This window comes from Harpia harpyja, chromosome 6 (genome assembly GCF_026419915.1).
Source record: "Harpia harpyja isolate bHarHar1 chromosome 6, bHarHar1 primary haplotype, whole genome shotgun sequence".
NCBI lineage: Eukaryota > Metazoa > Chordata > Aves > Accipitriformes > Accipitridae > Harpia > Harpia harpyja.
Window position 1 is genome coordinate 46,527,256 of NC_068945.1, and position 22,672 is coordinate 46,549,927.

At 44.6% G+C, this 22,672-nt stretch overlaps 1 protein-coding gene across 1 annotated transcript; it reads right to left on the reverse strand.

The window, feature by feature from the left end:
• Window positions 1–6,918: 6,918 nt before the first annotated feature.
• On the reverse strand, window positions 6,919–21,457 carry GPR37 (G protein-coupled receptor 37). Its single transcript, XM_052790440.1, has 2 exons — window positions 20,617–21,457; window positions 6,919–9,425 (listed from the first exon to the last, which is right to left on the reverse strand). Exons 1-2 carry the CDS (start codon window positions 21,313–21,315, stop codon window positions 8,619–8,621), a joined length of 1,506 nt encoding a protein of 501 aa, XP_052646400.1. The 5' UTR covers window positions 21,316–21,457; the 3' UTR covers window positions 6,919–8,618.
• Between the last annotated feature and the right edge of the window lie 1,215 nt (window positions 21,458–22,672).

Consider the following 22,672-nt stretch of genomic DNA (forward strand, 5'->3'; position numbering starts at 1 on the left):
TTAAACAGGGGTCACTGTGAAGTGTATAGAGGACAGCACAAACGATTAAAATTCTCCAGGTGGCAAGAAAAACAGAGATAGAGAATAGAATGAAAGAAGATGACAAAGGAAAATAAAACAAACAGAAAGGAAGAATAAGAAATTTTAAGAATTCTTAAGCAGTAATATTATGATTGACAGTAAAACAACTATTACTCTATAATTGGTGAATGGTGCATTGAAAGCAGAAAGAGGTAGATTTTGGGTGTGTTTTCACTTGGCTGATTACCTTCTGGCAAATTCAAGGTAAACCCACAATTTTGCATTCCTTTATGTGATTTGCAGTGTTCAAATCTCTATAGTTGCTTCTGAGTGTAGTTGCTAGTCATGGACATATTTGCAAATTCTGATTTATGCTGCAGTGGTACTCCAGGAGGAAGAAGGTATCCAAAGCTAAGTCCTCAAACCTCAAAGAGTTAATGATGACTTTATTTCTTTCCTTTTATTTACCAAAAAAAGGTTAAAAAAAGTCAAGCCCTGCAGGCGGTGGAACCTTTGGGATCCGAAGCATACAGTGCTGCCTTGTGCAGGACGAGGACAGCCTGAAACAGGCAGTGAGAAGGCACAAACTGCCCCTATTCATCTGAAACCAGGCTCTGCTAGAGAAAATGCTAACATTTTTAACCATTTCAACACCAAGTGGAGACATCAGGAAAAGCAGGCTAACCTGTATGCCCTCCATGCTCTGTTTATCAGAATGGACTTCCCACTCAAACAGGCCTGCCTGTTTGGGGAAAAAAGTCAAGTATTCTCTCCAGGGTTTTGGGGCTCTCTTACCAGGGTCACTGGCTCCATCCTCAGCAGCAGTGTGAAGGTCTATATTAGAGTCGAGGATTCAGTGTCTAATCTGCTTTAACCCTGGGAAGCTAACAGTTACAATTACAGGATTCTATCCCAAAAGACAGAAGTCAAGCTAATGCACATCTGAGATTCTCTTCCTTTCTTCTACCTCCTTTCTTCCTCTTCTGTTGTCAAAAACCAAAGGCAAGTCTTCCTCTATATGAAACAAGGATGTCTTAAGGAGGAATCAATAGTTTAAGAGATTGGCTACTCCTTAAAGCTTTTTAAAAACAGTGCTATGCAGACCCCTCAAAACTAGCTCCAGCAGTTGACAGACTTGTCACCAAATTGTCATCCGCTACCAGGAGGCTGGAGGCTGAGGTACCGCATTGCCTATGAGAGATCTCTGTCCTTTCAACTTGCAGATGCAGCTTCGAACAGTGCCATCCATACAAGGGTATATCTTATATCACAGCTAGGTCAACAACTAATGTTAACCCCCAGCTTAATCATACAAGCCTTAATCTAAGCTCATATCTGTTAAATGAAGCCCTGAATGAAAATAGTTTACTCAGAGGTCACAAGGGCATCTAACAATCTGCAAGAGAATCCTTTATAGATGAAATTAGAGACTCAGCAGAGAATCACCATATGAAAGAAATATACCCGAGCCAGCATTATCTCATGTAGGAACCTCCGGTGTTTTGGCAAGGGGACAGTGCTGTTGTCTGCTGGCAGAGCCTCATGATCTGCATGTAGGTAAGCCAGTTGTTTTAAGGCAGAAATTCACGCTGTAGTGCTGATACTCTGGCCACAGGTCTTGTACAGATTGGTGAGATTTCTTTTTAGTTCTGTGAGTTTAAGAGAAAGAAAGACTGCAGCTTCCTTATTTGTAAATACTTCCCATAGGGAGAAGGACTGTTCACCTTCAAGTTTTCCAGTGGATAGATTGTGTAAAATGAATGAGACTTACAAGTTCAATTTAAAAGAACTGATCATCAGAAAAAACAAAAGAGGATTTTTCCTTTGCTCAGGGGAAAGGTAGTAAATGGAATAAGACATTGGAAAGACTGATAAGAACAGCCAGCAGAAATTGTTTCAAAATAGAGGAAGGAAAGAATTTAGAAGAAAAAATGTGAAGTATAACTGCTGGCTACAGTTACAGATGGGATACTTTCTTTCTTAAGCTTTTGTGTTCCCTGTACAGCACTAAAAACACTAAGTAGATTTTTCTTCTAGCACAAATATATATATTAAATCAAATTGGAAGCACATCTTAGGGAAGAACTTAGTTCTCTGGTATAATAGTTAACAGGCTAAAATCTACTTCTTCACTTAAATAGTTGCATTGTCTTCAGTAAGGACTATCACATGCATATCCAGCTGCTATTAGATCATTTTATTAGAGACAATATGTATTCTGGAGTCCCTTGTGACAGTTATGAAATTCAACCACAAGCTATTGTTGTATCTCCCATCTCTTTCAAAAGATTAGGCTGGCAAGACCATAACTATTAAAAAAATATAGTTCTCACTTTACATAACTATCCCAGCCTTCGAAGTTTATTCAGATTTAATCTCTTCAAGATCAAGTTAGTCATGACCATGTTTCTAATGTGAGTATTTTGGCTTCTTTTCTCAAAGAACAATGGGCTAAATTCATGTGGATATAAATGAAGATGCTTGATGTACACTAAGGATGGAATTTCTCTAACTAGACAAAAGAACGAGTGTTTGTGGGGTTTTTGCATTTTGTTTCAGAAAAAAAAAAATTAACTTTGTAATCACGCAAAAATAAAGGATAAAAAAATAAAAAGCTAGGAAGCAAAATAAAAGCTTTCCCTTTAGCTATAAAGCTACTACCTTAATTAATAATGCTGCCACTAGTCACTCCAGGTGACATGACATAGGGAATGTGTCACCAAAAGGAGGCACAGCACTGGCTCTCAGTGCTGTCATGGGTGTCTTGAAAATGCCAGGGAGTCTTTGTCCCAGCTTTTACTGCCTGAAAACCAAAAACTGAACCTACCAAACTGTATCACAGGGAAAGCAAGTAGCCTGGATTTCAGGGGTTAAATGCAGTACATGGTTAAATACAGCTCTCCTCCCAGTTGTCTGATGAACCTTCAGGCCTCAGCATGAGTCAGTGTTTCTATAGCAGAGATGCCTGGGTGTCCTGGAGCATCTCGGTCCGTGTCTTTCTTGTTGTTTCTTATTCACTACAAAACATGCCCAGCTTTTGAAGATTTGACACCTGCTAAGCATAGGTGTCAAATGACTCCATTAAATACAAAACAGTAGTGAAAAAGTACAGTCCCTGAAGCATGAGACAGCGCATGCAGGATACCGTTAAGTTTTAATGATTCACATCATCTCTTCACACTGACTTTGGCTGAGCTTTTCAGGGAATAAGAAAGGTTGGAAAGAAGAAAAGGAAAAAAAGAAAAACCGGCACCATCACAGAAAATGCCTGGTGTAACTCCTCCTAATCACATTTGTCAGTGCTATTAGGAAAATGGACCTTACTTGTCACTTACTGTATTTCCAGCCTGCAAAAGAAGAAGGATATTCTCAGGATGAAGACGTAAGAAGTTAGGACATGGAAGATCTACTTCAAGGTCCCACTTTGCCTTTGTAATCTGAGCAAATCATTAGGTCTAGGTTCTTATGGAGCTGAGGTGAGCCGGCTTCCTGCAGGCAGTTCGCTTCATAGGTTCTCCCCTCCAGAATAAAGGTAATACACAACCTCCTCTGTACGTGCTATAATCTTCCCGAGGCAGAGGGATTGCAGCCTAGAGACTCACAGGTGCGTATGTGGGCATCTGCCCAGCTTAACTTTCAGGAGTGCTGCCACACTGCCTGCAAAATATCCTTATCTGAAGAAAGACCCTCAGAAACCAATAGGTAGAGAAGCAATTGCTGGGCAAGAGAGAAGTGCAGATGAGCAAGGCGTCAGGTTTCCTTCTGCTTAGGCTCACCCACTGTGACTACTCTCCCATTAGTCACCTGAAATGGACAATTTGCTCAGGTAGGTGAGGAGTTCCCCATCCAGGAGACACAAAAATCCACAACTTTCTACCACAGAAGAACTAGTAAGGCTATGGGTAGCATATGTATTCCAAAACAGGCTTGGGTTCAAATGTCTGGCTTAGTGCAGGCACTTGTAAACTTCTCATTTCTCACCTGAGCACCTTACCAACCAACCTGCCGGCTACTCTGGAGTCACAGTTTCTCCACTTCTCTGACAGTAGCTGTTTCCCTTAGAAACATTTTCTGGACCAGAGAGTGCACAAAAGAAATTGTTCCTACAGCACAGTGGCTTAGGTCAGTGGTGTTGGTACTGAGGCTGAAGTCTCTACTTCAATATTTAACTACCAAAAGAAGTTGGAACAACTCCAACAGGAGAGGTAAAAACCTTTTCACCAGCATATCTATTACCACTGCAGTTACACCTTTCTGATGGGATGGTGAACCACCAAATTCAAGTCTCAGCTACAAATTAAGCAGAGCAGGACTTCTTTGAATCTAGCTCTTCCACCCTAGAAATAACAGAACCTTAATTTTTGATTCATCAGAACATGCACAAACATATATTTGCTGATGCTACTTTGCTAAGGCTGTATCCACTGGCAGTCTGCAGCCACGTTAGATGTGCTCTCCATACACACGCAAGACTGGGTCCAACTAAGGAGACAGACTCATTTTGAGCAGGTTTTGCCTTCAGTCTTAATTCCAACACAGTAACAAGGGGATGATTTAAGTGTTTGGGGAGTTTTGTTAATGTGACCTGGCAAAAAAAGCCCAGAAGCAGCTCAGCGAAGTATCTGAGAACGTCAACAGCAGTTAGGCGCCCATAGGGCAAGTTGCATGTATTTGTACAATGCCTAAGAGAACGGCTCACAGATCCTGGGAGAGGTTTTGAATATTCTTGTTGTTTAATGAATTTGGAGAAGCTACTCAGAGTTTCAATAGCAACTCACATTTCATAGAATCTACTTTGCCTCTGAGTGCCATGAGCACAATACGACAGTCTCACCATGTACCCTAAAATCATGCAATTTCTTATGAAGAGACGTAGGACAACATGCTTGGAAACTTCTACGTTGTCTGTAGGAGCCATTCCCAGAGCTGCTGGAGCAGCAGCTGTGGAAGCTTACATCCAGGTGCCAAAGACAGAACAGGAGCTGAGCAAGTCACTGAGGTCATTTAAGGGCAGGGGTTATTTAAGGTGGGATGCAGAAATTTGGAAGGGGAAAAATAAGAGATTTCTTCTAACTGAGCAATATTTTTCAATAATTTACCATTTATACTTTGGCCTACACAAAGATCATATTTTTGGTACAGGTCATGAAACATGATCTCATTGGAGATACTGGAACTCATACTAGAGTTTTATGGTTTTTAATTTCTTAATGGGACCAGGGCTGGGACGATAAGTGTTAATGCATTAAAGGTTTACATACCTGAGAGGTATAAGGCTTTCCTACCTCACAATCTGATTTTCCTTCCATTCCATCAATCGTCTTTTATGTTGATCACCATGCTCTCTGCATGTTTCTCTATTTTATGTAAAAGAATTAAATCCTTGCCATAAACACTTCCAAATCTTCATTCATCAGTCCATTAAATGCCCTCTTGTTAATAGACAAATGTCTTACAGAACTGAATTCAAAACAGACACAAATGGCTTCTAAGAATATTAAAGAAAGTAAGAAAAGCAAATACCAGGAAAATTTCAAGAGTTCAGACCATCAATCCCAAAAGTAGTAAGAAAAGCAATGCAGTACCCCATCTTTAACAAAAGGAATCATTTATCATGACACTTACATGCATTCACAAGCCGCGCCTGCATCAGTATGGCCACAACAATGCAAACCTGCTAATGTGGGATTAGTTTAACCAATTTAGAGAACAAATTAGAATAAAAGGGTATCTTGCATGTCCAATTGCTATGGAGGTCCAGGGCAGGGAGTAGAAATAGCTGTGAAAAATGCTCTTTCAGCAGCAGAAAAGACAAGGTTACACTGGGTACAAAGAAGCCCCACTGAATACAAGGCTGGAGAATACTCCACCACACAAGCAGGAGGATGTATTTCCCAATACAGCATTATTGATCTTCAAATTCTACCTTCTTCAGTGACTTGTTAAATCTCTTTTTTGCTGATTTTTTTTTTCCCCAGTGGGATTACCATACACATATTGTGGAAATGTTTCAATGGAGAGGCAAACTGCACTACTCTGGGACACAAAGCATTTAACCCGGGAGCGAGCAGCAGTCCTGAGCAGAGCTTACACACATCCACTGCAGACTGGGAAGCTGGAAGGACCTAACACCCAAGGCCATGGGGACTTTTCCTGCCCCGGTACAGTTCTGCACCTACATTAGCAAAATGTGATCATTTAATATTCCCAAGTAATTTCTCTATTATTTCCTTTTTTTTTTAAAAAAAAAGTGCTTCCTCCCATTCTGCTGTTCTTTTCTCCGGTCCTTGAGCCACTGCTCATGCTGTGACTGAAAAGGCAGCTGAGAGAAACAATTTGGCAAGGAACAAAAAGGGAGGTTTTATTCCCATTCTTTATAAAAATTGGCACCTAAAAAAGAATAGTACAAATCTAAATGCAGAGATAGGAATATGTATTCGAGAAGACACAGGCACCACAGTGAGGAGATTTTGTTTTTCTCTTTTCTCTTTAATCCCTTTCATAGTTTATTGAATGTAATCAAACAATGTGAAGTCAACGAAGGGCTTATAAAGAAGGGACAGTTCCCCTGTCTTCAGAAGTGATTGACCATGTTACAAAAGGATTTTAAAAACTTAGGTAACTTAGCAAGTCCTAAACAGAAAAAAATATTTAAATTTAGGCCTGTGCTTAAAGCAGATTGCATTGTTAGGGCCCAATATCTGGTTCAAAAGTCAGAAAAAGAACTCAAGTGCATATATATTCAGATTCGTTCAGATTAATTAGTTCCAACTGCTTTTCAGTTGAAATTGTTATAGGTTAAAGCGGTGAAGAAAAAGAAGAAATACTGCTTGCCCAAGTAGAAAGAAAGATTAAACATATTAAGTCCAGAATCTACAAATAAAAAAAATAGACTCCTTTCCAGAAGTTACAGCAAAGTCTTTAACATATTTAGAGGCAGGTATCAGGAAGTAAGGCTACATCAATTACAATCACTGTTAACTTCAAAGGACAAATGCATGTGATTTTACTTCTGCACATACTATTGCAATTGTATTATTTATTTAATTAGTATTAAAATACAAGCTAATTATAACAAATTCAGTTCCTTAGCATGTGTCTACACTTCAGCCCGCTGCCCAGTGTAAATATGAGCCAGCTTGCCTGCCAAGAACAGCCTGCCTACTTCAGCCAAGAAGTGGGGCAAAGAAGCTCTGCTGGTACAGATAGGCACTTTCCAGTCTCCAACCTGGCTTGCTTACATCAACTTTAGATTTTACTATATCGCACTGTTGCTGGCAGTGTTGATGTACCCTCATTTTAATAACTCTGCGGACAGCAAGAAGCCATCAGCAAAACACACTATGGTTCTCAAAACCAGCTTCAGAGCTGTGAGCTGCTAGTGAATAGCAGTCTCTGTGAGAGCAGCTTGATTTATAATCGGTATACAGAGCCCCCATGATTAATATTCATGTTACATATCCCAGAATAAATAGGAGATGCCAGCCTGATCCAAAGCCCTCTGAAATTGATGGAAACCTTTCCATTGACTGCAATGGGCTCTGGGTCAAGCCCCAAGCATCCAAGTGTGTTTATACCTTTTAAAAAAGAAGGAATTCACTCTCCACATGTTTCAGTCCCTCACATTTTATTGTCAGCAAACCTCTGGCAAAAGAATGCCTTCCCCTGCAATGGGACTCTCACTGAAGCCAGCGGGAGCTATATATACAGAGACTGCCAATGTAAAACCAATAACAAATTGGAAAGAAACTTGATTTTGAAACCACACAGGACAAAATTTAGTGAGAAAGCAAATCTTTCTTCGCAAGAAGTACAGAATAACTCAGGCTTTGTATACCTGCAGGTTAAGAAGGAAATTTTCAATGAGGCACATTGAAACTTTGTAATGTACGTTAAAAAAAACACTCATGTAAATCTAATACCATTATAACCATCTTCCTTAAACACTGTAATTATAGCCTCCAAGGGTAAGTACACAAATGGTAAATTAAATATAACCATTTAAATTATTTTATGCAAAGCAAAGATTGTTTTTACTTGTTAAAGGAATTTAATACTACTTATAGGTGTCCTTGTTAAATGCAGATTGATAATGAAGTTAAAGAATAAAACCTCATTTATATTTATGCTACTTTATAAATTTTCTGAAGTCCAAGTCCTCTCACAATAGTGTACAGTAATTGGATTAAAACTACCTTCAAATACTTTCCACCACATCTTTTACATGAAACATCTTGCAAAACCCACAATGTCTATATAATCATTTTACAGTGATTATCAAAAAAATACTATGGAATTAAATAAAAGCGGATTGATATGGATTCTCCTCCCCAAACAATAAAATCCTAGCACCATACAAAATATCTTGATTTAAAACTGAGTGCTGGCTCTCCTTCCCTCTCTTTGTTTCATTTTAATAACCAAACAAATTATTTTCCAAAGCACGACTGTTAATATGCAGACTGGTTTCCAGAGTAGTTTTCAATAATCTTTTTTTTTTTTTTTTTTGCATTTTGCTTCAAGAAGAAAAATATGAAGTAACAAAGAAAAAAAAAAGAAAAAGGAAAAAGATACAGGAAACAAAGTCCTAAGGTCAATTAACAGTGAGTCCCCACGGAGGCAAAAGTGGACATTTCGCGACGGATGGTACTGAAAGGGGAGAGCTCCAGTTCTGTGGTGTACTCGTTGTCATTGTCATCACTTGTCACTGTTGAAGACTTCTGGATACATTCATCACAGCAGCAACAGCAACACTCCATAAAGGCCCGGCTGAAAGGTTTACAGAGACAGAAAAGGAGAACCGGGGTAACACAGGACTTAAAGAACAAAAGGAACTGGCTAATGAGATGGAGGAGGTCCATAGTCTGCTGAGAGACCCCTGTGGACATGTAGGTGGTCACGATGTTGCAAATGTTTTCAGGAATGATGCAAAACCCATACAAAATGGTCAAAGCCACCACCGTGCAGTTCATCTGACTTTCCAGCTGAATTTGTCGCTTGTTCCCCCTTGTGCAAGCCTTTTCCGCCCTCCTGATCTTCCTCGCCGTTACCAGGGAGCAGGTAATGGTGAAGAGGGTAGGCAAACAAAAATAGCAGCCAAAGTACCACCAGAGCCTTGCCCCGTCGTAAGTGAGAGCCAACACGTAGATGGTGTCGGGCAGCGCGGTGGATATCTTCACGACACACCGCTCCCCGCCGTACTGGGGGTCCTCCTTCGCCAGCTGGCGCAGCACAACCTCCGGCAGGGCCAGCAGCAGCGCGCCCACCCAGATGACGGCCAGCTTGGCCGTCGTCGACGTGCAGTTTTCGATCATCTCGTAATACATCTGCACGTTGGTGGCGGCACGAAATCGGTCGATGCAGAGGGCGCACAGCGTGAACGTGGTGACTCCGAGAGAGGCTACCTGGGAAGGAGGAAAGGGAAGGCAAGTTAATACTGGGGCGCGGGGGGGGGAGACAGCTACAAGGGTACAGCCCATTATTCAGCGGAGAGCGGGAAAACTTCATCTCCTTTAAAAGTCCCCTGGTCCCCTGTTGATGGCAGTCTTCGTAGCGACGGAAGATGAAGGCCCAAACTCACGCAGCCTGAAGAGGGAATTAATTTATGGTACCTTGGATGAAGGCTCTATACCACTGAGCTGTTCTCTGCAAGAGGCTTATACTCTTTCATAGTTAGAGAGCGCTCAATTTGTATTCTGAAACACCAGTCACGTCTAGGCCCTTGACTGACAAAGGCAAAGGAAAACCTAGTCTAGGGATATCAGTGTAGGAGACAGTTAAGCACCATGGTGCTGAGCACCATCAAAAGAAGCATCGCAGACAGAACTTAGCTTCCAGTGTTTGCTGAACTACCTGTCATCCAGCGTGCATCCCAAAAGAGTATGTCCTTCTGTTTTTCTGCCTACAAGTATTTACTTCAGCTTGGTGTCATCCTCTCCTGGAGGCCCAGGAAAGCATCTGTGCAACACCGAGTGGAAAAAAAATTGAGGAACTGACCAATATGTAGAACTAAACCCTTTCCTCCCCCCATTTTTCTAAGCGATGTTTTTCAGAAAGATCAGTTCCATCACAGGGGTTTCAATTTAAGTCAAAAGGGGAGAGATGGGAGAATCTTCCTTCAGCAGAAGTATGAACTGAACGCCCACATCACATGTTCATCAAGCATGCAGGGGATCGTAACACTGAAACCTTCCCTATCTACAAAATTTAGGAACCCTGTGGATTAGGCATCTACTGAATGGAGCAGGATCCAACAACAGGTTTTTTGGACTTAGGCTTTTAAGTGAAATTTTCATGGGATGTAGGCACAAAAAGTCATCCCGTACTGTAAGTTTAAAGAGACTGTATCTGAAATCTTCGGACTTCCAGAGCCTCTGCAAAACCGACCTTCACTGTAATAGTTAGGCTTTAATAATTCATCTTCAATGTTTCATTTAGAAAAAGTTCATGGGAAAATCTAGGCTTATTCATAGGAAACATCCTGTGGGAGAGTCTACTACAGGCCAGGAGAAATGGCAGAAGTTTTGTTGTTTAAATGATTTAAAGATGGATTGGACAGAACTCTCAATCATATACTGTAAGGAGCAAGTACAGAGCAATGCATATGTTCTCTAGCTTTAATAACCATCATTCTATGCATGAATAGAAATCTTGTACGGTCATGAAACATAATTTCCTATAATTTTATCCTGTTTATAATTAAATTTCCTAAAAAGAAATTTGCAAGACTATATACATTTTGGCCTAATCCTATTTCCAATAAATTCAACTTCAGTTCAAATTCAAAGCAGAACTCTCATTAACTTCAATTGGAGAAAGATTAGGTGCCCTGTTGCATTCTAATTCATTTATTTTCTTGAGTTTGCATGCTTGTGTTATGCTGAAAATGTGTTGATGCAAAAGAAAAGAAACTGTTAAATAATATTCCTAATAAATGTAAAGAATGCTTACTTTTATCATGAATAAACTACGTGTCTGTGCATTTAACTGGGAAATCTAGGGTAATATTAGGCAGTTCACTATAAGTTTGCTTATCCAAATTTGACATGCAATGATATATTTAAATTTCATATAGGAAGATTTAAAAAAATACTTTCTGATTTCCACCATAATTTTGAAATATTCCTGTTTATGCATCACCTCTTGTAAAAAGTTCTGCAAAGATAGATAGTACAATTATGCACAATTATATAAATGTATCATTAATTTTGGCTTTCAATATTTAATGGCCGTATCAGATTGCTAAAATTGAGTATCACTGAAAAATATTAGGCACTTGGGATTAGAACTGTCAGGCACTGGCTTAGTTGGAGAATTCTTTGAAGCAGCTTCCTAAAAGATGGAATGAGTAAGATGCAGTCTTTTACTAATTAACTTGCAGGAATATTTCATGATGACAAAGCAGTACCGTAAACATTTTTAATAGGCAAACCCATTGATTTAGGAAGTTAAACTGTCTGACAAGATTCAAAGAAAGCTTGGTAAATACAGCAAAAAATAAAAACAATTGAAGAAAAATTACAGTTACAGGGAAATCCTAATGAACAGTGATAAACTTAGCTAATGAGAGATAATTTTCATGTATCCCTGCTGACAGTCAGATTTTTAAATTCCAGACTAGCGACTTTGTTTCCAAAACATTTAAATGTGTGTGCAGTCTTCAAATTCCTTAGTGACAGCAAAACCTCTAGCCAGAACATCCAACATGAATAACAAAAGGGTCAGGATTCAGCTCTCTGCAGTTATGGGAGACAGAGAAATAACTGAGATTTGGGAATGAATAGAGATTGAAATAAAAATCAGCAGAACAGAAGAAAATGTGAGGTTTTGTACATTAACATTTTCCCTCTCAGCTCCTCTCCCCCTGCCCTCAACGCACACGCTTTTATTGCTTTAGCATTTCATTGCAAACAGGCTGTTGTACAGTGGCTAAGGCATTAAAACTCTGCAGCTGTTAAGGCTGGACTAATGAAAGAAGACATGCCTACCATGAACAAACATAACCTACGGGGTTCCTGTCACATTAATTGACCAACAACTTGGAGGTTTAAGACAGTGAAATAGAGCAAGAGGAAACAACTAAGAACAGTGGAAGTCGGCTCTGAAAACTCTCCCGTGGATTTACTGATGAAACAAGCTAAACAAAGCCAGTGTTTCTCTGGAACAGGCAATGGTTTCCTATTTTCTGTGGATTAACAGAGTTCGTGATGCCATGGAAAAGCTTACAAAAAACAAACACACACTCCCAAGCAGATGAACAGGGATTCACTCCAGCTGACTTGCTTAAAGGCAGTATAGCAATTTAAGGGTCTGATTACTTACTCCACATTTCAGACTACGAGTAACAGCCAGCAAAATCAATGGGTGCTGCTCACAGCCTATGTGGGCGAGAACTGGGACATGCATTCTGCATGTTCACACAATTTCAGTTTAGGGGTGTTTCTCCGTACCAGTCATACTAATAATCAGGGTTAAGCTGAAAACGCAGAAGAAGCCAGAGAAGTTTCCTTTTTAATCTGTTACGTTGCCCTGAAATAACCACAGAATGAAGATAATTCATTTGATGGGGAGCAGGTAAAGGACAAATTAACAAATCCTAAAGTGGTGCGAAGCTGCATGGAGTTTAATGGTGCTCTTCTTGTTGTAACAGCTGAGTTTCTGATATGCTGATATGCTGTTGCGGTCTTAATTCCAACAACCTGGCAGGAAATGAGGCAAGGCAAGGGCGAGTCAGGCTCAGTAGTTTTTGATCATCACTTAGTTGTCTGATTTATTTCCATGTGGTCCCTATGAAGTTTCTCCTTCAGTCTCTAGACTTTCAGGATGACACCAGTTTACATCTTTCTCTTACCAGATGATATCAGAAAAGTCCCCGGGTTTCTAACTGAACGACCACCGATCTGCTTTGAGGAGGTGGTGAAGTAACCCCTGCTTTGAGGACGTGCCCACCCTAGTTGAGCAGAGAACCGCTGTGGAAGGGATTACCAGCTACAGCATACACACGCAAAGGAAGACATTATTGTTACAAGAGAGCCTCTTAATACTGTTGCTCCTTTAAAAGCATTCACAGGGATGTTAGTGGGCACTGTGATGCTTCTTCGAGACACTGCACAAACCTCTGGTCATTAGCTCCCCAGCTGTTAGCCAGCTGTGTCAAAACTCATCTGGGGAACTGAGGCCGGAGAGAACAACAGCAAACTCATGAAATGCTCAGCTTAATTGCATCAGTTCTCCTCTCCGTCCCTCCAACATACCCATTCCCCTTTCACGAACTTTAACAATCACTGCAATGTTCCCAGGCCTTCCCTGGCCTGTCATACTTCCCCTGGCTGTGGTCCCACAGCTCTTGGCCCTGGCCGCGAGGAGCAGAGCCTCTGGCTGACCAGGGAAGCAGTGCAGATGTAGTACGGTGAGCAATGCCAGTGGAAATAAGACTCTGAATTCTCTCTCACTAATATCTGCTTGACTAGATAAAGGTAATGAAAACAAAACCAGAAATGAGATCAGAAAAGGTGACTTGGATGAAAAGGTCAACGAAGACCAGATTCTGTGAGTGAATACAAAAGAAAGGTTGGGTCACTCAGTCCAGTAAGATGAAGACCAAGAAGTGATATTGCTGCTATCTACAAAGAAGTCTATCTTGAGATACAGAAGTTACTTAAGCCAAAGGACAGTGAATGTAACAGAATGGGAATCAACCAGCCATGAGCAACTCGAGGCTGGAAATGAGAGAGACCATTAATCATCTCAGACATCATGTTCTTGAGCACGCCTTCTGATGGAGAAGTGAGGGGAAACAATGTAGACTGAGTTTTTATGGAACAAGATAAAATAGAGGAGTTACAAGAAGTGGCTGCTTCTACCAGCTGAAGCTGGATTTTCTAAGACAGAATATATTTTAAGTTGATAACACAGAGTTTCTTAAAATATGTGGCACTCTTCCTTCCTTTGTTACAAGGCAGGATGGGTATTCGAAACATTTTCCCGTTGTAATCGGAAAGCTGAACTACAGAAAAGGTTGATGACTACTAGCCAAGCCATCTCTGAGCTCTCAGTGACGCCCTGTAGACTCTTTATATCCATTGCTGTTATATCATATAAACGACTGATTTTTTCCCCCAAGCCATTACAGTCTATTATCTGATTATGGCTGTTCTATAGCCACATCAAACTTCATAGCTTTAGAGCATGTTAATGCAACACACCACGGTAGCTCTTGCAGACTTGTCAGTTTTGCCTAAGATAAATAAACAAAGTTAGTACAGACTGAAATACTTTTTTGTGCTGCTCTACACTTACAGTAGAGAGTCCAGTAATAAGACTGGACTACCGCAAAATAAAAGGTCATCCCATTGCAAACAATTATTTAATTGTTTAAGTTTATCTAGATTTCTGGTTTCTGTTCTTTCAATTAAAAAAACCCCTCCAAAAACCCAAAAGCCATTCATTACTATAGAATGACAGTCATTACTATAAAAGAACAAAAATAAATAAATATAATACCTCTATATTTCTTACATGAAGTGCTATTAAACATTAATGGCTTTACGCTTTAAAATAGGTAAGGGTCACGCAGTTAAAACACTACTGTGTGGCAGAAGTAATTCAGTAGCTAAGGAGTACTGGGGCCAGGGTACTCCTCTGACACCAGCAATTAGCTTAAGTATCCTGGATGGAAATCTACGTCACCTTAAATATCCAAAAGACAAGGCGGTCATTCTGGAAACTACCATCATGGAGATGTCCTACACACGTGGAACAGCGGGTACGATACGGTTGTTTCCTTTGTAGCACTATCAACATTCCTATCAGGGAGACATAGAGCACATGTGCTTTGTGTGCTTCTTATCCTTCTGTATATCCTAAGAGTAATAGTGTTCAGAATCAGAATCCACTTCCAAGAGCTGCTCTTGAATTCCGTTGGAAGCAAAAGCCAACCAGACCATCAGGGCACTGGAAATACTCGTTAGTACACCACATGCTTATCCAGAGGGTTGGAAAAATTGCAAAACACAAAAGGATTTAATTTTTGTTCATTTTTCCTCTTTGCAATCTACCATGCTACCATAGAATTAAATTTAATTTACTGTTTTCTTTTTTTTTCTTCTTTTTTCTTTTTTTAATAAAGGAACTGGTGCCATTCTCCACTGAGGATCAAATTCTCATCATGCTACACAGACTCCTGTACTAATTCTTAGTATTAACAACATGGAACTGTTACTAAAAATCTGCCTCTTCCTGCTTTGCAGAAAAAATCCCGTCATATGGAAAAATGACATCCCAGCGCTCAGAGTCAAGTCAATGGTGCCGGGATAGCAGATGCAGCCTTTTTCTCCCCACACGTATGTAACTTAAATATTACTGACCCAATTTTAAACATAGTCTGACACAAATTCATTTCCATGCTGAAATGCCACATGCAAAGTTTAAGCCAAAAGCAAATTTTTATGGACAACTTATAAGGCCCTAAGGACAGAGTTTGCAGAGGAAAGAAAGATTGACAGAACAGACAACATGGCAGCTACTATCATCATGCCATTAATACCTAAAGGGCAGAGATATATTAACACTTCTGTTTTAAATAATTATTTATGGCATGATAAGTGCTGAAGATACTCTGCTCAGTAAAAGACACATGTAGCCATTGGCCTAGAAAACTCTCAGTATGAAGCTTTGAAATTGCAAACCTCTCTGAAGATCTTTGTCTACTACCCAGAGGACTTACTGGAGGTTCAGGAGCCCAGCTCTGACTGGAGTCAAAGAAGAGACATAAAGAAGATGCTGCACAACAAAAGACACAGAAAAGACAGATAATACACAGCTTTTATAAACTCCCATAAAAAATGTATTTGCTTCCCTAAAGTGAAACTTAAAATAAGGATCTCTTCTGACAGCTCCGGAACAGGCAGACAACAGGCACTTTCTTTGTGCCTCTCACTTGCCCCTACCAAGTAAAAGAGAGAAAGGGGGAAAAGCCTCAGCTCAAATTGCCCTGGAGGGTCAGCTCCAGGGAAAGAGAGTCATTCGTATTCCAGGCCAAATCAATTGTTATGCTTTCCACTAAGAATACTAATTGTGATAGCTTTCCTGAGCTGGAGGTTACCCACCAGAAAGGGGAGTGATGCCACAAACTGATTGCCAAAAGCACATGCAGAGGAGACTGGGCATCAGATTTCAGAGGCTTTTTCACGGTCAGCCTGCTCCAGAGTCAAGCCAGTCTCCTATGCGTGATACGGTCCAGAGGAAGACACCACAGACTTTATTTTTCTCTTCTTTGTGGGGGCTATGAGAAAGGCAGAGGGGTGCACGTTTATTAGCACTGAGCACAGGGCCGAGTACTATCACTGGCCTCGGCAACTTCTTGCTCTGTGTCCGACTGCACAGGACAGTAAATCAGCCTCTGCAAATCCTCATTCTAGACCGTTCCCCAATACTAAATCCTTATGCCACTGTAAGTAGCTTGTCTCAATCTGCCGGCATAAAAAGTGATGCCTACCTCCAACGACCCCCCTCAAACTCATCAAGCTTCTAGTGTAGCCTACAAGAGCAGAATGCATGTAACTCAAGCAAGCTTTCTTTTAAAGCCCAAAAGATAGTTTCTAGTCCTAGTTGACACAATCCATTTGTCATCTTGAGCGAGCTGCTCTGGGCCTTAAACAACTTACTTAACCTCTTCACTATTGGCTTCCAGCATTAAAATAAAAAATAAAAACGCTGCTTTACAGGACTGTTACATTTCACAGCTGTGAGATATTTAGAAGCACAGTAAAACTACTGATTTTGTCTACATCCACACTTCTTTCTGTTAAGGCCTAGCATAAATCTATAACTAGGGGAACCGGAACTACCTTGTTCTGTACTCCTTTTTCTTCCCCCCCCTAGTCCTTTTGCTGAAAAGACTGTGTGTGCTTAAACAAAAAGAAAAGGGTTCTACATTGGCAGGGCTTGTGGAACAGGAATTAGCCAAAGCCATTGTCTTTGTATTGTCGTTTACCCTGTATCTCCCGATTCTGAGCAATACTGAGAAAAGTATATGGAAGACAACATAAACACAGTGTGCAGGTAAACACTTCAGACGTGCACGCATAAAGCTGGACTTCTGAACCACCTCCAGAAAAGTGGCAAAATTTTAAGAACTGTTGAACTTTTTTTTTTTTTTTAAACTGCAAAGGAGAAGCACATCTCCACACATCCTTATGGGCAGAGTAGCTGCCCCAGTGATTCTAATTCCCTTCTCAATTCCTTCTCGGTGCATTCAAAACTGCTCCTCCAGGACAGTGCCATCATCGGGGTCAAATGAAATTCTTGGTGGAGAAAATTTCATCCACTTCTACTAACCATCTGCCTTTCTAACTTTGTTCTCCGGCAGTTTTACTCTCATCAGCTAAAGACCTCGTGAGAAGCACAGAATTCATTTACTCAGTTTCCTCCTCAGTCATGTGCACAGCATTCCTTATGCAAGCATAGCCATGACATAGTTTTAAAAGGTAGTTAGAAGTGACTAAACTGTGATACAATCTATGGCTGAAATGACTGTTTAATGTACTTGGTCACAGCTGATCTTTATTAGGTATGGGAAAACTGCCCTTTAAATTAAATACTGTGGAGACCTTCCACTGCTGAAAGCTCAACATTTACCTATACAAATGTGCTTGAAGATACCATAAAACATTTTCCCCAGACTGTGTGCATATGTGTTATCGCTGGCAACAGATGCTTTGTTGAAATTCTGCACAATATCCATTAAACAGCACAAATAAAAAACAATTGGCCACAAGAGGCTAAACTAAGAAAACTCCAGGTTCCTCACTGGGATCACTTGAAACCTTCAAACACAATACAAAGCATGCTTGAGTTACGTTAAAATGCTGTGATCGCCATATCACTTGCTCTGGATAATCAGACATCCCCTGTTCCCTAGCTCAGAAAGTACAAGCTGGTATGACAGAGGGCTCAGTCCAGTGGGGGTCTTTGATGCTTGAAAGTGAAGTATTTCTGGATTTACAGCTCTGGGTGAGACACGTAGCTCCCTGAACAGCACATGAAGAGAACTGGCATGCAAAAAACCACAGATGCAAAGCATGGAACAAAGAGAAACTTAAAAGAACAAAACGCTGGGCTAACTTACAGAAAACACAGACAACAGCTTAAAATTTGTCCATCTTCAGGAAGATGCTGCTATTTGTATTCCAGGAAGGTCTGAAAACCACTCCTGAAGATAGCTGTCTACAGCTTTCCTCGCAAGGAGCTAAGAAGACTTCATCCTTCACTCATTGTGTGAGAAGGGGATGAGCCTGCCCACGTAAGTTACAAGGGAGAAGATGGTGTCATTCAGCTGTCAGATGAGCGCACTGCTGTGAGCAATCCTTGGCAGAGCATAGAGCAGCAGCTGCTCACGGGGCAGATGTCGTGACATGCTCCACATCCGCGTTGCTCCTGGTGGTGTCAGCGCCACCGTATAACACCAGGGAGGTTTGAACAACACTTGGAAAGTGGCAAAACTTTGCTCTAACTCCCTCCTCCGTCTCAGCGGGGTCGAATCCTGATTTCCAGGGCAGTGTCCTCCTCGCCAAGCTCGAGAGAAGCTGTGGAGAGGCACAATCCACTAGTGGTGTTCAATATCCGCCACTCATGGATACAGTTTACAAAGGAGGGGGAAATCCAGCCTGTTACTTACTGCTCCCTGGGTGATGACTACACTCTGCATACATGAGTATTATATGTAATGACTACTGAATGAAAAATATACAATTCTGGGAGCAACACAGAACCCCAAGGCTATACCTTTTTAGATCTGTACCTTAGATGTAAATTAATTACATTTCCTCAGGGACAAGGAAAATGTTTCACTTTTGGACTCCTGTAATAATTAAGCCTAAGACAGGCACTGTGCTACTGCTCCATCACAACTGGATTGGTTCCAGGTCTTGAACAAGACTTCAACTCTAGACATCTACAGAACCTTAAAGTGAAAAAATAAGTTGTCATTAAAGTATAAAGGGGGGATAGCAGCAGCTGAACGTTTTTCAGGATTACAGTTTTGAATTTCAGCAACTACATTTCAGATAAGCTACTTCCGGTTTGACAAACTCTTTAGTGCCCAAAGCTGCACAGAATAAGCAACTAATTTTGAAGAACAGCACAGCCATGCAAACAATTTCAATTACTGATCTTTAATTAGAATCACCATTACAAAGAGTAATTTCTATTTTGTATGTGGATGCACCAAAAAAAGGTTAGGAAGCATGAAATGCCACTACAGGAAAGTCCTGAAAACACTTAAACTACACTAGCTACTTTAATTGAAACGATTACACTTTAACTGAAACAGTACTACTTATTTTACTGGTTAACACAGTAGCCCCAGAACCCAATTCAGAAATTTTGAAAGCTCCTAGTACTGTCAGTTTCTCAACAAATACATATTTACTCCTTCATATCTTGAAATACATGTTTACTCCTTCATGTCAGTAGTGGTATACTACTGGCCTTGAATTCATCTAAGCGTAGCACAGCTCCACCCTTTGTCCAATACCACTGGTAATAAAGTATATCACATATGAAAGAAGTAATGGCAGTTTAGTGGCCACACACACCCTACACCTTTACAGACACTTTCTTAAAAATACTGGTTGACCGTTGATTACGTATTACTGTGTACCAGTGTGCTGTCAAAACCGATACTCTGTGCATTAATAACAAGTTAGGGTTTCTTCTTTTCTTTTTCTTAATATCTCATTCTTAGGACAAGAGAATCAACAGTTATTTCCTCAGCTTTTGGTTACAGAATAATGTTGAACATAAGGTTTGGGGAATACAGCAGAGCCAGCCAGAATTACAAGCTACCACCCTACCAGCAAGCCTCCGTGTTCAGTTCCAGTAAATAAATAAAGTGGACAACCTGAACGATGCCGGCAGGACTCCGGCCAGCTGGCTGAAGGCTTCTTTGACAGAGCCTCTGAACAACTGCCAAGAAGCTGCGACTTCAATGGAGCTGGGGTCACTTTTTTTTTTTTTTTTTAAAGATAAGCTAAATAAACGTGAGATTTGAACGCTGAGGTATAAGTTAAGAGCTCATACATCCCCTTGATGGTCCTTTTTACAATCGCCACCTCACAGCCTATCCCCAGTCACCCCCTCCACCGGCTTTCCTGACTCGCTCCAGTTTAGGAAAACAACAAACATAACCCAAAGAGCTTGAAATCTAATTCTGAGAGGATTCTTCGCCTTTCAGGATCACGAGAAGCAAGGAAAGTTTGGCAGAACTCGCGCGAGTGGAAGGAAGGGCTAGGCGCGCTCAGTCTCAGGCTACAGAAACCCCGGCGCTGCTGGACCCGGGCCGGCCAGAACCCCCTCCCGTCCCGGCGGGGCCGCCCCCCCCCCCCCGCCCCCGCCTCGGGAGTGCCCGGGAAACCCAGACCCCGCCGCGCCGGCAGCGACGAAGGGCGGCAGCGTCCTTCCCGCACGCAGCCGAGGCCGGCGGCGGAGGAGCGACGGGAGCGGGGGCGGCCGCGTCCCCTCGGGCGGGGGCGGCCGGGCCGCTCGGGGGCTGCGCGGCGGTGCACGGGCCCGCGCATCCCGAGCCAGCGCCATTACCTCGATGTACGGGACGATTTTGCAGGAGAAGTCTTCTAGGAGCCACTTCTTGGTGAGCTCCTGGAAGATGACCAGCGGCAGGCAGAAGAAGACGATGAGGAAGTCCCAGAAGGCCAGGTTGGCCAGCAGGGAGTTGGAGATGCTCCGCATGTAGTAGTTGTGGCAGACGATGCACATCACTGCCATGTTGCCCATGATGCCGATGCCGAAGATCACCACGGAGAGGCACATGACGGCGTAGGCGCCGTACGACTCCTCGGTCAGCGGGTAGAAGGGGTTGCGGAGGCGGGCGCGGCGCCCCGTGGCGTTGCCGCGGCCCCCGGCGCTGCCCTCGCCGCCGGCCGAGCCGTTCAGCGGCAGCCAGCGGGGGCCGCCCGCCGCCGCGCCTGCTCCTCCGCGCTCGCCGCTCCGCGCCCGCCGCCGCCGCCGGCCGGCCCCCGCCGCCCCGCGGGGCGCGCAGCTACCGCCCGGCCCCGCCGCTCCGCCGGGCGCGGCGTCGGCCCCGCGGGGGAGGGCTCCGCGCCCGGGGAGAGCCGCGGCCGCCCGCCGGCCCGGGGCGAGGGGCGTCGGGGCCGGCGGCGAGCGGGCGCGCTGCGGGGGCGCCGGCGGCCCGGCGGCCGCGGCGGGGGCCAGGGCGCAGGCAGCCCAGGCGCCCAGCACCTGGCAGAGCAGGGCGAGGGGAGCGCGGAGGGGCTGCATGGCCGGGAGCCGGCGGGGCTCACCCGCTCCCCTTCAGAGGCGGCGGCGGCGGCGGCGGCCGCCCCGCTCGGCGGGGCTGGGAGCGGGAGACATGCCCGCCCGGCTCCCGGGGACAGCCCGCCTCGCCGGGGCGGGGGCAGCCGGGGCGGGGGTAGCCGCAGCGGCGACACTGCCGCCGTCCGCCGCCCGCCGGAGCGCGGCTCCCGCCGCCGCCGGGGACCGCCGCGGGAAGCGGCCGGCGCCGGGGGCGCGGCGGGCGGAGCAGCGGGGAGGCTCTTCGTGCCGCCTGCCGGGCCAGAGCCGGAAAGTTGTGCCGCCGTCTGAGACGCGCCGAGTTAATGTAGCAAGTGCAGCGCCAGGAGGACCCCCCTCCGGCGCTCCGCCCTTTCCCGGGACCGCTGCCTCCTCGCCAGCCCTCGCACCGGCCCCGTGCCGCCTGTCGACATCCTCCCGCCGCCGCGGGCAGTCGGTGGCTCTATTGGTGAGGAGAGGTCCCTTGTGCAACACGCCTCCCCTCTCCGGATAATCGCAAGCACTAATTCCTCCTCGCCGGCAACCTCGCAGAAAACAGGTTGCTGCCCGCAGCTTAGAGTGTTTGAGGGCTTTGCGAAACTCTTGCCGGGGTTAATCGCCGCGCCGCCTAAGCGCTCGCACGGCGGCCGAGAGCGGCGAGGACGGCCGGGGCGGCGAAGTTGCTGCCGGCGCCGGGCGGGCGCAGCCCCGGGACCGACCCCTCGGGGCTGCTCCTGCCTCCCCGAGCCGCGCGGGCGGGAGGAGAAGCGGGGGCGGCAGCCGCGGCCCCCCGGGCAGGCGGGGGCTGGTCTGCGGCGGGCTCCGCTCCTGCTGCCGGCTCCCCGCGGCTCCGGCCCGGCTCGGCTCGGCTGGGCTCCGCCGCGGCTCCCGGGGGCGCGCCGGGGAGGCGGGCGAGCAGCGCGGCGGCCCGCAGTGCGCAAGCGCCGCCCGGCGGCGCTGCGGGGCCGGGGCCGGGGCGCCGGGGCGGCAGAAGCCGTTTCCCCGCTGCCGGTGCCCTCGCAGCCCCGGGCCCGCCGCCCCCGGGCGGCTCCGCAGCCTGCCGGCTCTTGCCACGCTGCTGCCAGCGCCCCGCTCCCGGGGTCTGGCCGCCCGCCCGCCTCGGCTCGCAGGTGGCGGCGGGGCCCGGGGAGGCGCCGGTACGGGCGGTCTGTCACGGCGGCCCGCATCGCGGGCGGTGGGAGCCGAGGGTGGGGGGTGAGGGGGGAAGCTGTCGGCATCTGGGTGGGAGACGAGCCCCTGAGGGCACCTTGCGGTAGGGGCAGGGGGCACAGCTGGGGGGCGAAGGGACTGTTCCCGTATGAGAGCGCGAAGTGAAGCGCAAGGG

What these genes read in the sequence shown, in the direction of transcription:
- GPR37 (XM_052790440.1), bottom strand. Translation starts at nt 21,315, where the DNA reads ATGCAGCCCCTCCGCGCTCCCCTCGCCCTGCTCTGCCAGGTGCTGGGC. An exon ending in AAATCGTCCCGTACATCGAG is followed by an intron (nt 9,426 to 20,616) that starts GTAATGGCGCTG and finishes CCTCCTTCCCAG; the next exon opens with GTAGCCTCTCTCGGAGTCAC.